Source organism: Sciurus carolinensis, chromosome 18, assembly GCF_902686445.1.
Source record: "Sciurus carolinensis chromosome 18, mSciCar1.2, whole genome shotgun sequence".
Taxonomy (NCBI): domain Eukaryota; kingdom Metazoa; phylum Chordata; class Mammalia; order Rodentia; family Sciuridae; genus Sciurus; species Sciurus carolinensis.
In genome coordinates, this window is record NC_062230.1 from 14,738,400 (window position 1) to 14,753,706 (window position 15,307).

The window sequence follows — 15,307 nt, forward strand, 5'->3', positions numbered from 1 at the left end:
ACCTGGGAGCCATGTCCAGCTCAGCACGGCCTGAGCGTTCTGTGGCCTCTGCTGCCCCCCAGAGGTGTACTCTGGTACTGCGGTCTCTCTACAGGGCTTCCCTGGGGCGAGGGAGGAGACCTGCAGCTCCCCCATCATACCCTGCCCAGACCCAACTCCATGCCCTCCTGGACTCACCAGGGAACTGAGGGTGCGTCCCCAGCTTCCCTGTCTGCAACCCCTGCAAGTATTTTTTCTTTATTATTTCTTTCCTGATTATAAAATGAAATATATTGGCCATAAAAATTCAAACAATACATAGAGGGGTGAACATGGAACCTGGAAGTCTACTCCCAACACAGCCCAAATGACCTCTGTCCACCAGGCAGGACACCCTGTCTTTGTAGGGCTTCTGAGCTCACAGGTTCTCCTCATCCCTCTTCACAGCTGTTTTCTCCTTCCTTTTCCCCCCATCCCATTTGGTGGGGGTGGGTTATTCCTGTGTTTGCCCAATACTGCCTGGACCTGCGCTGGTTGCTATCCTTCCGATCTCTGCAGTGAGATGGTGGACATGAGGCAAGCACTCAGACCATCTCCTAGCAGAAAACGCTCATTGAGTGAACAGCCAAGCAAACACTTCTCTCATGGATGGATGGGTGGATAGGTGGATGAATGGGCAGGTGGGTGTGTGGCTGAGTGGATGGATGGGTGGATGGGTAAATGAATGAATGGATGGATGAGTGGATGAACGGATGGACGGGTGGATAGATGGGTGGATGGGTGGATGGATGGGTGGATGGGTAAATGAAAGGATGGATGGATGAGTGGATGAATGGATGGACGGGTGGATAGATGGGTGGATGGGTGGATGGATGGGTGGATGGATGGGTGGATGGGTGGGTAGGTGGGTGGGTGGATGGTTGTAAGGATGGATGGGTGAGTGGATGGAGAGATGGGTGGGTGTGTGATTGGATGGATGAATGAATGAATGGATGGATGGATGGATGGATGGGTCGGTGGGTGGATGGGTGGGTGGATGGATGGATCGGTGGATGGGTGGGTAAGTGGATGGTGACTTTAGCACTTTCAGAGGAAGCCCCCAATGATGAAATAGGAACAGGCAGTAGAAATCAGACCTGAGTGCACTGAAGTGTTGAGGGTGAGGGCTTCCAGGTATAAAAGGAATCTAACCTCATACAGTGTCCTGGGATATCATATGGCATGAGCAAATTAACCACTCTACCAATAACTACCACAGTTTAGGTCTGGAATGTCCCCTAAGGTCATGCATTAAAGGCATGGGTCCCAGGGTAGCACCATGGGGACGGCGGAACTAGAGGAAGTGTTTAGGTCATTGCCTTCTATGACTGTGTGACCCTGGTCCTTTCCTCTCTCTCTTTCGCTCCCTGGCTCATGAGGAAAGTGGCTTTGTTTTGCCGTGTGCCCCTGCCATGGTGTACTGCTTTGTGAAGATTGCAACTCTGCCCTGGCGTGTCTCTTTGAGACCTGCTCTCAGTTCTTCTGGGTATATCCCACGAGTGGACTTGCTGTTTCACGTGACAGTCGTGTGTTCAGCTTTCGAGGACGCTCCACACCATTTGCCCAGCTGCCTCATTCCCACGGTGACCCCACTGGAACCATCCTCATCAACACTTGTTGTTTTAGTTTTTTGTTTGTTTGTTTTTTGTTTTTTGGTCCTGGGTGCTTAACCACTGAGCTACATCCCCAGCCCTTTTTAATTTTTATTTTGAGACAGGGTCTCACTAAGTTGCTTAGAACTTCACTAAGTTGCTGAGACTGGCCTTGAACTTGAGGTCCTCCTGCCTCAGCCTCCTGAGTCACTGGGATTACAGGCATGTGCCACCACACCTGCCTAGTTAGTTTTTTTTTTTTAAATAGTGACCATCTTGATGAGTCACTGTGATTACACCACGCCTGCCTAGTTTTTTTTGTTTTTTGTTTTTTTAAATCATGACCATCTTGAAACAAGGGCCTGCTCCAGATTGAAGGTGGGATTTTTCTATCAATTCCATTTGTCATTGTTCACATCGGTTATTCACTCTTGTTTACATACCCTAAAATTTGCCTGTGGCTTACAGTGTAGAAAATATATAGTCATGTGACCTCACCACAGTCAAGACACAGAAATCCCGTCTCCCCAAAGCTCCCTCATCCCGACCATTTGTAGTCAGGCCCACCTGCCCCACCCCTGCCAAGGTTGATCTGTTTCCTGCTCCTATAACCTTGCCTGTCCCTGAACGTCATCTGAATAGAATCCTACAGCGAGCAGTCTTTTGTGCTTGGCTTTTCCACTGCACCTGCTGTTTCTCAGACCCATCCGCACTGTGTATGTAGCAATGGTCCATCGTGTTTTATTGCAGAAGGGTATTCCCTGGTTGGACCCTGACTGGTTTATCCTTTCGCCTGTTGAAGACATTGGGTTGGGTTGGCTTTTGGCCACTACAAATAAAGTTGCTCTAAACACTGGTGCACAGGTGTTTGTGTGGACATCAATTTTCATCTTTTCTCTGGGAGAGATGACCTGGGGATGGGGTTGCTCAGTCAATATGGCTGGTGCATAGTGAACTCTGAGAAACCGCCAAACTGCTCTCCCACGTGTCTGTACCCCTTTACCATTCCACCAGCAATATGGTGCTGCATTCCTGCCAACACTTAGCATTGTCAGGTTGGTTTGGGTTTCATTTTGCATTTGGTTGTGAACTTTTCACATGTGTACAGGGATTGAACCCAGGGGTTGTCTACCACTGAGCTACATCCTGGCCCTTTTTATTTTATTTTGTATTCTTTTTAATATTGGAGACAAGATCTCACTCAGTTGTCCAGGCTGGCCTTGAACTTGTGATCCTCCTGCCTCCACCTCCCAAGTTGCTGGGATCGGAGGGGTGCGCCATCTCACCTGGCTGAGCTGGTCTTTACAGTCGGATATAGCAGAATTTCATTGAGGTTTTCTGTTCTACCTTAACTTGCACAGCTATAGACACTTGAATTTAGAAAAATCTCCCAGACTCTTTGAATCCAGCATCCCAAACACAGACCTACATGTTCCCAAGTCCTTCCCCTGCACAACCATCCGGGGCACAATGCCTTCACCTGCAGGGCTCCTGCCACCCCCCAGGAAGGCTGTGAACTCCCTAGAAAGTTCCATCTGCCTCCTGAGGCTCCAGGCTGCTCAGGCACTAGCCCAGAGACACTGACAGGGCCTTTGGAAAAGCACAGTCACCTGGCACCCTCCCGCCCCACTGCTGCTTCCCTCCTAGACAAAATCAGCTCTGGGTCCATCTCCAACTCCCCTGGGGCAGGAGCGCTGGGCTGCCTCTTCCTCCTTAGCCCTGTCTGCACGTCAGTACAGCAGTTTGTGAGAGCAGAGAGAAGCACCTCAGTAGCAGAGACCTGGAGGCGCCAGGCCAACGTGCCCATTATACGTGAGGGAATGGAGGCCCAGAGGGGAAGGGAATCTTCCAGTCACAGCAAGCTCCAGGCTGCAGCCAGGGCCTGGGTTCCGCCGGCTCCATCCCGCCATCTCTGCCTTCCTCATCCCCAGCCCCCAGGCCATCACTAGAGCCAAATGGTTTGCATGTCTTGTCTAACTCCATCCAGTTCAACAAATGCTCCTGGGAGGAAATTTGAGTCACTGCACATTGGCGCTCGGCTTGCTCCTGGAAGAGGAGAAACGCACAGGCAATGACGGCCTCCGTTTAGACCCAGGGGCTTTGTCGTTGGGCTGGACATGAGCAACAAGACGGCTTGTTTGCCAGGGGAAATAACTTCTTAAAATATTGAAATAAAGGCTTTCAGAAATTGTACATGGATTAAGGTTTCATTTCTTAAAGTACTAAACAAATAGTGCAAGATGTGAGGCGGCGGCTTTCCATATTTGTAATGAGGGCAGAAAGCCTCACCGTAGGAAAGAAAAATTGTAATAACCAAGCTTGGCTAGTTGGGCAGAAAACGAGGTGACAGGCTAAACTCTCAATTCTGCGCCCCAGGGAATCGGGCAGAGCAGCAGTGATTTTCTTTGTGTTCACTGTTGTCATGTTAAATAAAAACATTCCAGTCAGCATAAGACTCCAAAGGTCCGGTCAGGAGTGGTGGCACACGCCTGTAATCCCAGTGACTCGGGAGGCTGAGGCAGGAGGATCACAAGTTCGAGGCCAGCCTCAGCAACTTAGTGGAGCCCTAAGCAACTAAGCAAAACCCTGTCTCAAAACAAAAAATAAAAAAAGGGCTAAGGATGTGTGGCTCAGTGGTCAAGCACCCCCAGGTTCAATCCTTGGTACCAAAAGACAACACAAAACTCCAAATGTCAGGTCTTTGCTGGGTCCAGCTCTCGGTGAGCGGAGACTTCAGAAGAGGGACATGATGCTGGCCTCCCTGGGAAGCCACGTGTCTCTTTCTAACCCCGTGCTGAGGCATCTTAGAAATTGGCTTCCCCTGCTCCCTGGGTGGAGGACCTATTCCCTTTCTGAATGAACCTCTTCCTTGAGCCTTCTGATGAACTGGATTTTTAAGAATATTTTTAGTTGTAGATGGACACAATACCTTTATTTTATTTATTTACTTATTTATTTTTATGTGGTGCTGAGGATTGAACCCAGTGCCTCATGCCAGACAAGTGCTCTACTACTGAGCTATAAGCCCAGCCCTGGATTTGGGTTTTGTTGTTTCTTTGGTACTGGGGATTGAACTCAGAGACACGCAACCACTGAGCCACTTCCCAGCCCTAATTTGTATTTTAATTGAGACAGGGTCTCACTGAGTTGCTCAGTGCCTCGCCATTGCTGAGACTGGCTTTGAACTCATGATCCTCCTTCCTAAGGAGGATCCTCCCAAGCCTCTGGGGTAACAGGCATGCACCACCGCGCCCGACTGAATTTGGTTTTAATAATATTTATTCGTTTCCCTTAGGAAAATTTTTGAATTTCACAAAGACAACCCTGAATTTTGTTTTTGTAATAAAATACATGTAATTTCAAATTGATTGCTTTTAATCTTTTATCCTCCAAAAACTTCAGCTATAAATATCTTCCTTATGTTCTGCCTGTCCCCCCAACTTAGATGATCATAGTTTAAAAAAAATCAATTGTTTATTATATTTTTCCAGATAAGCGGGTACTGCTAAAGGTGATTTCTGTTTCGTGGAGCATTTATTTATGTGCACTGTAATTCATTTAAGAGTCTCTGCAGCTGCGGGGCACAGCGGCGCTTGACTGTCATCCAGCAGCTTGGGAGGTTGAGGCAGGAGGATTGTGAGTTCAAAGTCAGCCTCAGTAAAAGGAAAGTGTTAAGCAACTTCGTGAGATCCTGTTTCTGAAATTTGGTTTTTTTTTTTTTTTTTTTTTTTTTTGCGGTACTGGGGATCGAACTCAGGGCCTTGTGCTTACAAGGCAAGCACTCTACCAGCTGAGCTGTCTCCCCAGCCCCGAGATCCTGTTTCTAAATAAAATACAAAATAGGGCTGGGGATGTGGCTCAGTGGTCGAGTGACCCTGAGGTCAATCCCCGGTACCCCCACCCCTCCAAAACAGTCTTTGCAGTTGTTGTGTGCAGGGCACACTGCCCAGCAAGTGTGCACACAGCAAAGCCACAAAAGTAAGTCACACCCAGCTGTAGGCAAGGCAAGGGACACTGGTGAGATCCATGTGCAAGCTGGAGCCCAGGGCCTGACATCTGTCATCCGCAGCTGCAGGGTCAGTTGCGTGAAGATGGACCCACAGACTGGTGTGAGGTCAGCCCACAGTCACTTAGACCATTTCTGTGGAAAGGACTGTGGCCTTGAGGCTGTTTTGACATTTTCAATCCTGTCTAGGGGAATTAGGGAGGTGGGCGAATTGAATATGTTGTCATCTCTAGTCCTTCTGCTTCTTGCAAGAGCCTGGGAAAGTAGAGGCTCAGAATCATTGATGACCAGGTGCCTCGGCACATTGATGCTACTCCTACGTCCCAGAAGGGAAAGAAGCCATCATGCACTTCTCAGGCACCGGGCCCTAAGGGAGGCCCTTGTATAAATGTGATACTATTTAACTCTCCCAAGCATCTGGCAAGAATTGGTTTCTACAAAAGGAAGGAGGCGCACCTTGGTAAGACCTCAGAGATGTGATGCTCCGTGAAAGCAGCCAGACCCAAGAGGCCACATAGCCTGTAACTTCCCTTATATGAAATGTCTAGAACAACAAATCCATGGAGCAGAAAACAGATCGACCGTTTTCAGCAGAGGGAAACTAGGGAGTTCTAAATGTTGTGTGGAATTCCCATTATGATTTCATCTTTGACCCGCCTCATCTGGAAACATTGTTTCGCTCCAGAATGCAGGGGAAGTTACTGTAACATTAATTTGTTTTAAAAAGTGGTTGGTTTAGGGATAGGCAAGAGACCCAGGTTGGTCAAGAGAGGGTCTGTCCTGGGATCATCACTGGAAATACTGGGCAAAAAAAGCTGCTGAGGTGAGACCTGGGCCAGTGGGTGTGACCTGCACCATCACAAGGGAGCAGCCCATCTGGGAATAAATGAAGCCGGCACAAGTGCCAAGTCCAGACGTGGCAGGGGACCCTTTGAGCGCCTGGGTCTCTTCACTTGGAAGTCCATCTCTTCCCTGCAGGGTAACGGGTTCTTTCAGGCATCTGTCACCCACCCTTGAAAGAATCCTAATGGGTGCACACATCCTCCCTCATTCAATCCAAAATATCTATAATCTAAATATAATGAAATAGCTGAATCTAATGCCTAGCTCAGGCTGCACCTGGCTTCTGCTAGCCCGCTCCCCTTAAAAGACTGGCTGAGAGAAGCAAGTGATTATCATTTATATAAATAAAATGGTTCCACCTATTATCCCGTCTCCCAAACATGTAGAGGGAATGATGTGCACACAGACCATTGCTCCGGCAGACCCTGGAGTCCCTCGGGGCTGATGGTCATCCTCCCAGCAGCTGCGAGACAGTGACCTTCTAGGGGGAGGTTCTGGCCACATGGGTCAAGAGCAACACACAGCAGGTCCCTTTGGGTCCTGATCACTGTGCTCACACTGCTTCTTATCTGGCATATATTTTTTTAAATTTAAGGATGAGAAGAAGAGTCGGTAATAATAAATTTAATAGCTAAGTGTAGATGACATTCTTGTGAATCACTGTACATGAACCACATGCTTAAATTCAACAAGGCAGGTACAACTGTTATCTTCATTTTTATTCCCGGGTGGGGCTGGGGATTGAACCCAGGGCCTTGTGCATGCTAGGCAAGCACTTTACCAACTGAGCTATACCCCCAGCCCTATTACCTTCATTAAAGTCATAGTGAGGTCCAAAGAGGTTGATGCCGCCTGGAGTTTTCTCCTAGAGGTTTTGCCATCTGAGGAGTTGTCATCTGAATCCGTGCAGTGATGGAGTTTCGGAGGGGGAAACAATCATCTTAACACAAAACGTTTCTCACTAATGATTTGGCCATTCATGTACTGAGTTCCACTCAAACCTCCCTCCCCATGTCGCTCCTGCACCCTCCCCCGTTCATGTTGACAGGACCAGAAATCATGTTGGAAAGCTCTGGCAGTACAGCGAAAGCCAAGGCCAAGTGTGAATCTTTCCAGAGATGCAAGATGTAAGGAAGCCCAGGAATGTAAGGTTGGGAATGCTCAGACGGAGCCCAAAGCCATTGGCACGCGTGGAAGGACCTGGCAAAGCTAGACAGGCGAAAGCCTAGGAATGAGGAACCTGCCAAGGCTCAGGACTGGATGGCACTTCAACAAACTATTTGAATATCAAATGATTAAAAGAGGCTCTTGGGAAAATTGATGGCACCCTTGCAAATTTTCAAAAAAACAAGACTCTTTATGTGAGCTATCATACAATTTGTTGGAAAAAATATGACCCTACCAAATCAACACTTGATTCTTTGTTGTTTCTACAAATTAACTCATAAATTCAATTATAACCTACAATTTATTGAATATAAGGAAAATTTATGAGATTGGGGAATTTTTTTCATTTTTCTAGATAACCTCTTAGACGTTTGCCCCACTATTGACATTATTACTATTTGATTCCCATTTTAAATGAATTTAAAGAATTCTTCGTTCCAGTGCAATTACCCCCTGGCACTGAAGAACAGTCAATATCAGGTAATGAGACCCTCTTCCATTCTTCTAACTAGAAGTTCTGCCCACACATCCATTTAGGCCACCAGGAAGTCCCCTCCACTCATACCTTCCAGGGCCGGAAGCCACAGCCTGAACTAGGACATTTCACCTGTGTTCCTTCATATTCCCTCTGTATCACATATCTAGATCAAAAACAGGCAAATGACAATTCCTTACAGATTTGCTTAAAAGTGTCATCAAGATGTAGTCCACCTTGTACTCCAACAACCAAGGTGATAAGTTTATTTCGGAGATTTTTGTTTGGGTGAGAGTCAGACTTCTCAAGTCTCTTTGCCTCCCAGAGAGAATACACAAATAGGTGAATAAAAATCAGTGCCTCTTTTGAAGATTTCACGCGGTGAAGCCACACACTGGCAATTTGCTTTTGGGGTGTGTGGGTGGATGTGTGTTTAAATTTAGAACTGACAAAAAGACTTTGCTGGGAAATTGATGTTTCCTGCTTCTTGAGTATCAGCACCATGAAACTGTAATCTTTCCGTTTGTGTGTTGACTGCAAGAATGAATTTCCTCTTGATTTCTGTCTATTTTGATCATGTTTTCTATGCATGCCTTTTATTTTACGCCACCAAGAAGCAGTTTGGAAGGAGCTTGTTTCCTGAGATCTGATTGACATTGGATAAGGGGTCTCCAAACCACGAGGAGAGTGAGGCCGCCAGTGCCTGAGGCTGCCCAGGGTTCATGTGTGGACAAGGGTGTTGGACAGGCGAGCTGGAGAGGTGTGCGGCCGTGACCGGCAATCCACGGAGTGGCCCCCGAGGGCCGCAGGCCCCGGGAAAGAGTCTCCAGGGGCCTAGGCGCCCGTGCCCTTCGCGGATGCGCCGAGCAGGTGCGGAGACTGGACGAGTCGCAGTGCGCTGAGCGTTTGCACGTGCCCCGCATGTCCAGAGAAAATAAAGAGTTCGCCAAGGTCGTTGAGACCCCAGCCCACCAACCGGACCCCGCAGGGCTCGCAGCTCGGCCCACAGGGTTTAGTTTCCAAGATCCCGAGGCCGGAGGCCGGGGCCGCAGCGCCCACTGGAAGGCACCGCCAATTCCATACGCCCAGCACTCGGGCGGCGCGGAACCCCTGCGCTCAGGGGCCGGCGCCCCACGGACTCGGAGCCGCGCGGCCGGGACCGGAAGCCGCGGCCTGCACTTCCGGCGGGGGCGGGCAGAGCCACTTCCGGCCTGGCGGGTGCAGTGAGTTCGCGTGTTTGGCCCCACGCAATCACCTAGTTGTCCCGCGCCTGGTGGACGCGGTTGCGCTGTGGGTTCGGGCCGAGCCCTGGGACGCAGCGGGGCGGCGGCGAGGGGCCCCGGAGCAGATGTCCGGGCACCGCGTGCGGAAAAACTCGGGCAGGTGCGCGCGGCGCCTGCTTCCAAGTGCGCGGGCTGGAGCCCCCGCGCGAAAGCCGCTCGCTGCTAGTGTTGGACCCTGACTGTGCGTACACTGTTTGATCGACTCCTTTCTCTGTTTAAGCCAAAGCCTCCTTTGAGAGAGGGGCCATGGAAAGCAGACCATTGGTGGTATCAAAACACAAATCGGAGGTGGTGTGCGGGGTTCCCACCCAGGTGGTCTGCACAGCCTTCAGCAGCCACATTCTGGTGGTGGTGACCCAGTTCGGGAAGATGGGCACTCTGGTCTCCCTGGAGCCCAGCAACGTGGCCAGCGACATCAGCAAGCCAGTGCTCACTACGAGAGTCCTTCTCGGGCAGGACGAGGTAAAGTGGTCGGGAAGGGACCCCGGGTGGAGGACAGCCCACTTTCCCGGCTGTGAACTGTAGCAGGGTACTAAACACATACACACATACACACACACACAGAGCGACAGCATTCCCCGGTCCCCTCTGAGTCTCAGGGAACAACCTGCCCTTGGTGAAGCTTCTCACAGACAGTCAGCATCTTTACCTAGCAGACTGTGCAGGGACTAATTCTTTAATGCAAGCCTCCTCAATTTGACCCTGTCGTGGTACATTATGTTAATGAGTGGCTTGACAGCGTTCCCTTCTGCAGACCTGCCTTTCATGAGTCCTTCCAGATTAGAGATACCTGGAGAGACAGGAATGCAGAAGACACCAAGGAATAAATTTGATGATGCCTCCCTAACAGTTTGTTTATGCCTGCAGTGTGGAGTCTCACTGAGCTCTGAATCACTGTTGCATGGAGCCTACTGAGTGATTTAATGGTGGTGTGGGAAGCCAGTCAAGGTTCCTGAGGGAACCAAGGAAAACCAGGTGTTCTGCAGTCACAGTAGTTTGTGCCTTCTCTCCTCCAGCCTCTCATCCATGTCTTTGCAAAGAACCTGGTAGCCTTCGTGTCTCAAGAAGCTGGAAACAGAGCAGTCCTCCTGGCCATGGCTGTGAAGGACAAGAGTGTCGAAGGGTTGAAGGCCTTGAAGGAGGTGATCCGAGTGTGCCAGGTATGGTGACTTGGATCAGCAGTGCACACCGTTCAATAGGACTAGGCAGGAGCTCAGTCCCCATGGCAGGGTCTCAAAGATCTCCCTCCTGCACAACCAGGAGGAAAGACTTCTGACTTTAACCCTTGAAGCTGAAAAAAACATCATGTCTCAGGAACTCTAACTGGTTGCTGCATCGTGGAGGTGGCAGAAGCAAGTGTGCCTTGGACTCCCAGAGGTGCATCTACTTGAGGATGGAAAGCACCCGTCAACTGCTGTGACTTGTGACCCTCGGTGTGGGGTATCATTTGTAAAGGGAGGTTTTTTAAAATTAAAAGTAAATATGTGTCCCAAAATACCTCATCGTACTTCTTAATAATACTAAGAAATAGGGAAAGTTCAGTTCAGTATACCTTAGGTAGAAGGAAAACTTCATGTTTGGCAAAAATGCATTCTGGTCGATGGAATGACATGAACCCCAAGAATGTGTCTGCATACTGTCCTCTTCTCTCCTATGATTCTTCTGAGTGCCAGCTTCCATTCTGCTGGCTTTTGTAGTCTTTCTGTGTGCTGGCTCCTGTGTGGGACCCAAGGCCCGGACCACAGAGTGTGGTGGGGAAAGGATGTGTCGGGAACGAACAGTGTGTTCGGAAGCCAGGCATGGCAGGCACAGCAAGGGCAGCACCACAGGTGGGTTGCCGCGCTGGATGGGGTCACTGAGGCCGAGGGCCTTCTGTAGGACAATCCTGAGCTCAGGGGGGCTTAAAGGGTTTTAAGTCAGATCAGAGCCGGCCTTTAGAAATGCTACTGGACAAGGCCCTGGGTTCAGTTCCCAGCACCACCAGGAAAAAAAAAAAGAAGAAGAAGAAGGAGGAGGAGGAGAAAGAACAAAAATACACTCCGGAGATGTTTGCAAGAATTGGTGGGAACCAGGGTCGGGCATCGTCTTTGGGGCATTTACACCCCGACTTTTGCCTGTGGTGTGAACGCCTCTGAGGAAGGCAGTCTGGAGCCTGGCTCCCCTGCACTGAGGGAAGCATTGCTGATCGCAGTGCATGGGGAGTTCCAGAAGGTGACATCTGCACCATCTGGCTCTCTGAGTCTCCAGTGAGGAAGAGGCAGCTGAAGTTCGGAGAGGAGGTCATGAAGCAGAAGCTGACAGGATTTCAGAAGCAAGGTACCACCCGGGTGTCCTGGCATAGAGGACACACAGAAGGCTCGGTAGCACCCGTGTGTTTATGAAATCAGCAAGGAACATTTTTACTTGGTTTTCGTCTGAGCCAGGGGCTCCTATAGTCCAGCGATTTTTCTGTTTTCTTTGTGGTACTGGGGATTGGACCCAGGGGCATCTACCACTGAGATACACTCTCAGGCCTTTTTATTTTATTTTGAGACAGACTGAATTTTCCAGGCCAACCTTGAACTTGGGATCCTCCTGCCTCAGCCTCCTGAGTAGCTGATTAGAAGTGAACACCACCATACTCTGTAGTCCTGCTATATTCGTGCTTTTGGAATGTTTCTCTAGAAACAGACAAGGGCAGGTGGTTTCAGACTACTGGTGAATTTAGAAGGTAAATGTGCTACAGGTGGGACAGGGAAATTAATGGTCCCGCAAGCTTGTTCCTCAGGACAAGTGCCTTGTTACCTCTTCCCTCCCAGTCTTCCCAGCAGATATTCAAGGAAATCTGTAGGTAGACACCAGCTCAGAGCTCAAGGACAGTCAGGGAGTCCATGTGGGGATCCTGCCAGACTTCCTGAAGGAAGTATGAGAGTGACCCAGGGCCCATGGCAGCCCCAGCCTCTCACCTGTGGCTGCAATCCCAACTCTGGCAGTCAGGACCCCAGTGACCAGTGTTGGCCCAGGGACTCCCAGATGGCTCTTCCAGCCTTCCCCAGACAATGGCTTGTGCTAGCCTTTCTCTGCGTCTCCTGGCAGCTCCCATAACCTGCCCTGCTCTGTGCCTCTTCATTTCCTCACACAGGGCCCTCCCCTCAGAACCCCAATGCCTGGACTCCATAACCCTTACAGGTCACAAGGGAGTGGACTAAGGGAAAAGGGAGGAGAGGCACGAGGCCACACCACAGCTGGAATGAGGAGCCCCTTGAGCTGGGGGATGACTGGGCAGGAGGGGCCAGAACCCACTTGGGAGAACTCCACTTGACCCAGGAGCATCTTCAGATTGGTGTCTTAGAGCTGGCAACAGGAGCAAAGGTCTTTGTTCAGTATTTGCATATACTCATTCATACCAGTCATCTAAAAAATCAGATGACTTTGTCCAAGTAGCCACAGCTCCCCTTACTTAACATCTGGGGGGACAACCTAGCTAGGACTCAAGTCCCGTCCTGAGTCCACATCTGCAGCCTCCGTTTTCTCATTTGGTCCCTCAAGGGCAACAGCAGCACTCAGGGCCTGGCAGGTGACCCCTTCACCCTCACTGCCATCCACTCCACCTGAGTTGCAGACAGCTGCTCCTGAGGACTAGCTGGGATTTGAGTCCAGGCGAGGCACCTGGATCCCCGCTATTCCCTAGTCACTGGGTCCCTGGGTGACTCGCACCCTGGTTCCTTTTAAGTCATAGACAATCCTTGTAGGTGTCACAGGCAGTTTTGACTGCAGTCTCCTATCTGGTTCTGGTTTGACTTTCCTGTTCCAGGGCCTCTTAAGAGTCAGGCCCAAGCAGACTGTGCCATCCACTTGGGTCCCAGGGACCACCCCTGCGGCAGGTAGTGGAGCTAGTTAAGGCCCATGAACAGGAGGTTGTTGCTCAGACCTGCAGGACAAGTGACTGCCTGGGTGTAAGAGCCATGGCCTGCCTGACCTGAGGCTGACCTGTGGTTGGAGCCGGTCTCCCACACTGTCTCTGAGTCACACTTGGAGCTGCCCAAAGCTGTCTGGTCGCTGTTAAAATACAGACCGAGCCTGATGCCCTCAGCAGCTGAGCCAGTACCTTCCTACTCTGCTCTGCCTGATAAACCTGGTGCACGCTGGACTTGGGTGAGAGCTGGGTGGGCCTCGCCTTCTGTGTGCTCTGCTCGGCTCCCAGCTGCTGGAATGAGGAAAGATCCTCGGCCCGGTGAGGAAATCTAGAGCCAGCAGTTTCCATGGACAGGGCTGTCTGCTGTGTGGAATTGTTACTCCTGTAGATGGAGGGCTGCGTGCGGTGCTTACCCAGCAATCAAACTGTAATTACCACTTCCAACCATTACAGCCAAACACAAATAACGAACGTCGGCTCATCTGTCAGCCCTGCACACGGCAGGAGAGAGTCTCTCAAGGCTGTGCTGCTGGACCTCTGCAGGGTATCTCTGAAGGCCATGCCCTCCCTCCTCTCAAGTGGACAGGGGAGTGTCCCTGCTTAGCCAAGGGCATGTGGGCACCATGGAGGTCAGGGAAACCAGGAGGGCGGTGGTTCTTGATTATTTCAAGTAGCTCATCCAGGGGCTTGACAGTCCTGGGTTCCCCACAACCAGTTAGGACCACCCATGCGATGGGACGCCACACCCAGACCCACCAGGGAGCTGGCCTCCTCTGGTTTAGTTAGAAGTTGGGAAGTGAAGTGGAAGTCAGAAGAGGAGTCCTGGGTCAACGCTGGATCGGGCCCATGGGTGGGATGTAGTTGGAGAGGCCAGCAAGGTGTGCCAGTGACCGCAGGGACACTGTCGCCATGATTTAGAGTTTGTCGTCACAGCAAGAAATAGAGGGCAGACCCTGCCTGTGTGGGCAGAGGTGCCTCAGCCTGGAAACCAACTTCGTAAGTTCCAAAACGATGGTGAGAAAAATGCTCCGGAGCCTCGGGGACAAAGAGAGGCTTTTGAAGTGAGCCCGAGTCTGAGAAATGTGCTCTGGGCACAGAGATGCCCAGGGTGAGGTGGACGTGGCAGGTGCTGCACGTGAGAACAGTCCCCATGCGGCTCGGATGCTCATGCCAGCCCCCAAGGAGCCCCGGAATGGGCTGCGCAGACCACGAGCCTGTCCCAGAGCATATGTGAATGCTCGGAGGGCAGAGGACAGACCATCCCCATGTGCCAGGGCCTGGGAAGGGACACAGGACCAGGAGGGAGGTGCTGGGAGAAACAGCAGCTGGAAGAGAGAGAGGTCTTCAGGCCACACTGGCCCTACGCAGGACTTCCTGGCTCCCTGACTGCACAGCCACCAGGGGATGAGGAGCATTGAGGTCACTTTACGGACCAGAAGACCGAGGCTCAAGGCCCAGCAGCGACTTCTTGAGGCTGATTCTGACAGCCTCCCCACCAGCTCGCCAGGGGCCTCCCAGCCCCTTTCCAGAGCTCGTGCCCGTCCGCCAGGGCCAGAGGATCATGGCTCTCAGTCCATGGAAGGCCCTCAGCTTGTGTCACAGGTGTCCTGTGGACGGGTGGGAATGGGGTCATGACCAGAACTGAGTGGCATTGCCTGTCCAGAGCCTCCCTCAGGCTCTTCAGGGGTAAAGGGCCCAAAGAAGGGGAGAGGCAGCAGCATGTACAGAGGGAAGGGCTAGAGGAGGACAGGCCAGTCACCAGAACCCTCAGTGCACCTGTGACATGGGCACCGCCACCCCACCCACACCCAGAGCAGAGAGATGCAGTGGCCACCCACACTCAATCCGTGGCCAAAACAAACGGGTACATACGGCAGCAAGTCAAAGGCCCAGGCCTGTGGCCAGGAGGGAGGGGCAGGTAGATGGGGCAGGAAGCGAATGGCTGGTCCCAGATTCTGGAGTGGGGGTGGCAGAGGGTGTGGCCGCAGCAGGGTGTGGTCCAGAGGCTGCTCCGGCAGGTAGGGCCAG

General features: G+C 51.2%; 1 protein-coding gene across 1 annotated transcript; it reads left to right on the forward strand.

The window, feature by feature from the left end:
- The first annotated feature begins 9,295 nt into the window (after positions 1–9,295).
- Positions 9,296–10,875, forward strand: Psmg3 (proteasome assembly chaperone 3). Its single transcript, XM_047533854.1, has 2 exons — positions 9,296–9,846; positions 10,401–10,875. Exons 1-2 carry the CDS (start codon positions 9,631–9,633, stop codon positions 10,551–10,553), a joined length of 369 nt encoding a protein of 122 aa, XP_047389810.1. The 5' UTR covers positions 9,296–9,630; the 3' UTR covers positions 10,554–10,875.
- The last annotated feature ends 4,432 nt before the right edge of the window (positions 10,876–15,307 follow it).

Bases quoted from the DNA above. Each gene is read 5' to 3' on its own strand.
- Psmg3 (XM_047533854.1), top strand. From the start codon at position 9,631: ATGGAAAGCAGACCATTGGTGGTATCAAAACACAAATCGGAGGTGGTG. The intron at 9,847-10,400 runs GTAAAGTGGTCG...TCTCTCCTCCAG, and splicing joins TCCTTCTCGGGCAGGACGAG to CCTCTCATCCATGTCTTTGC.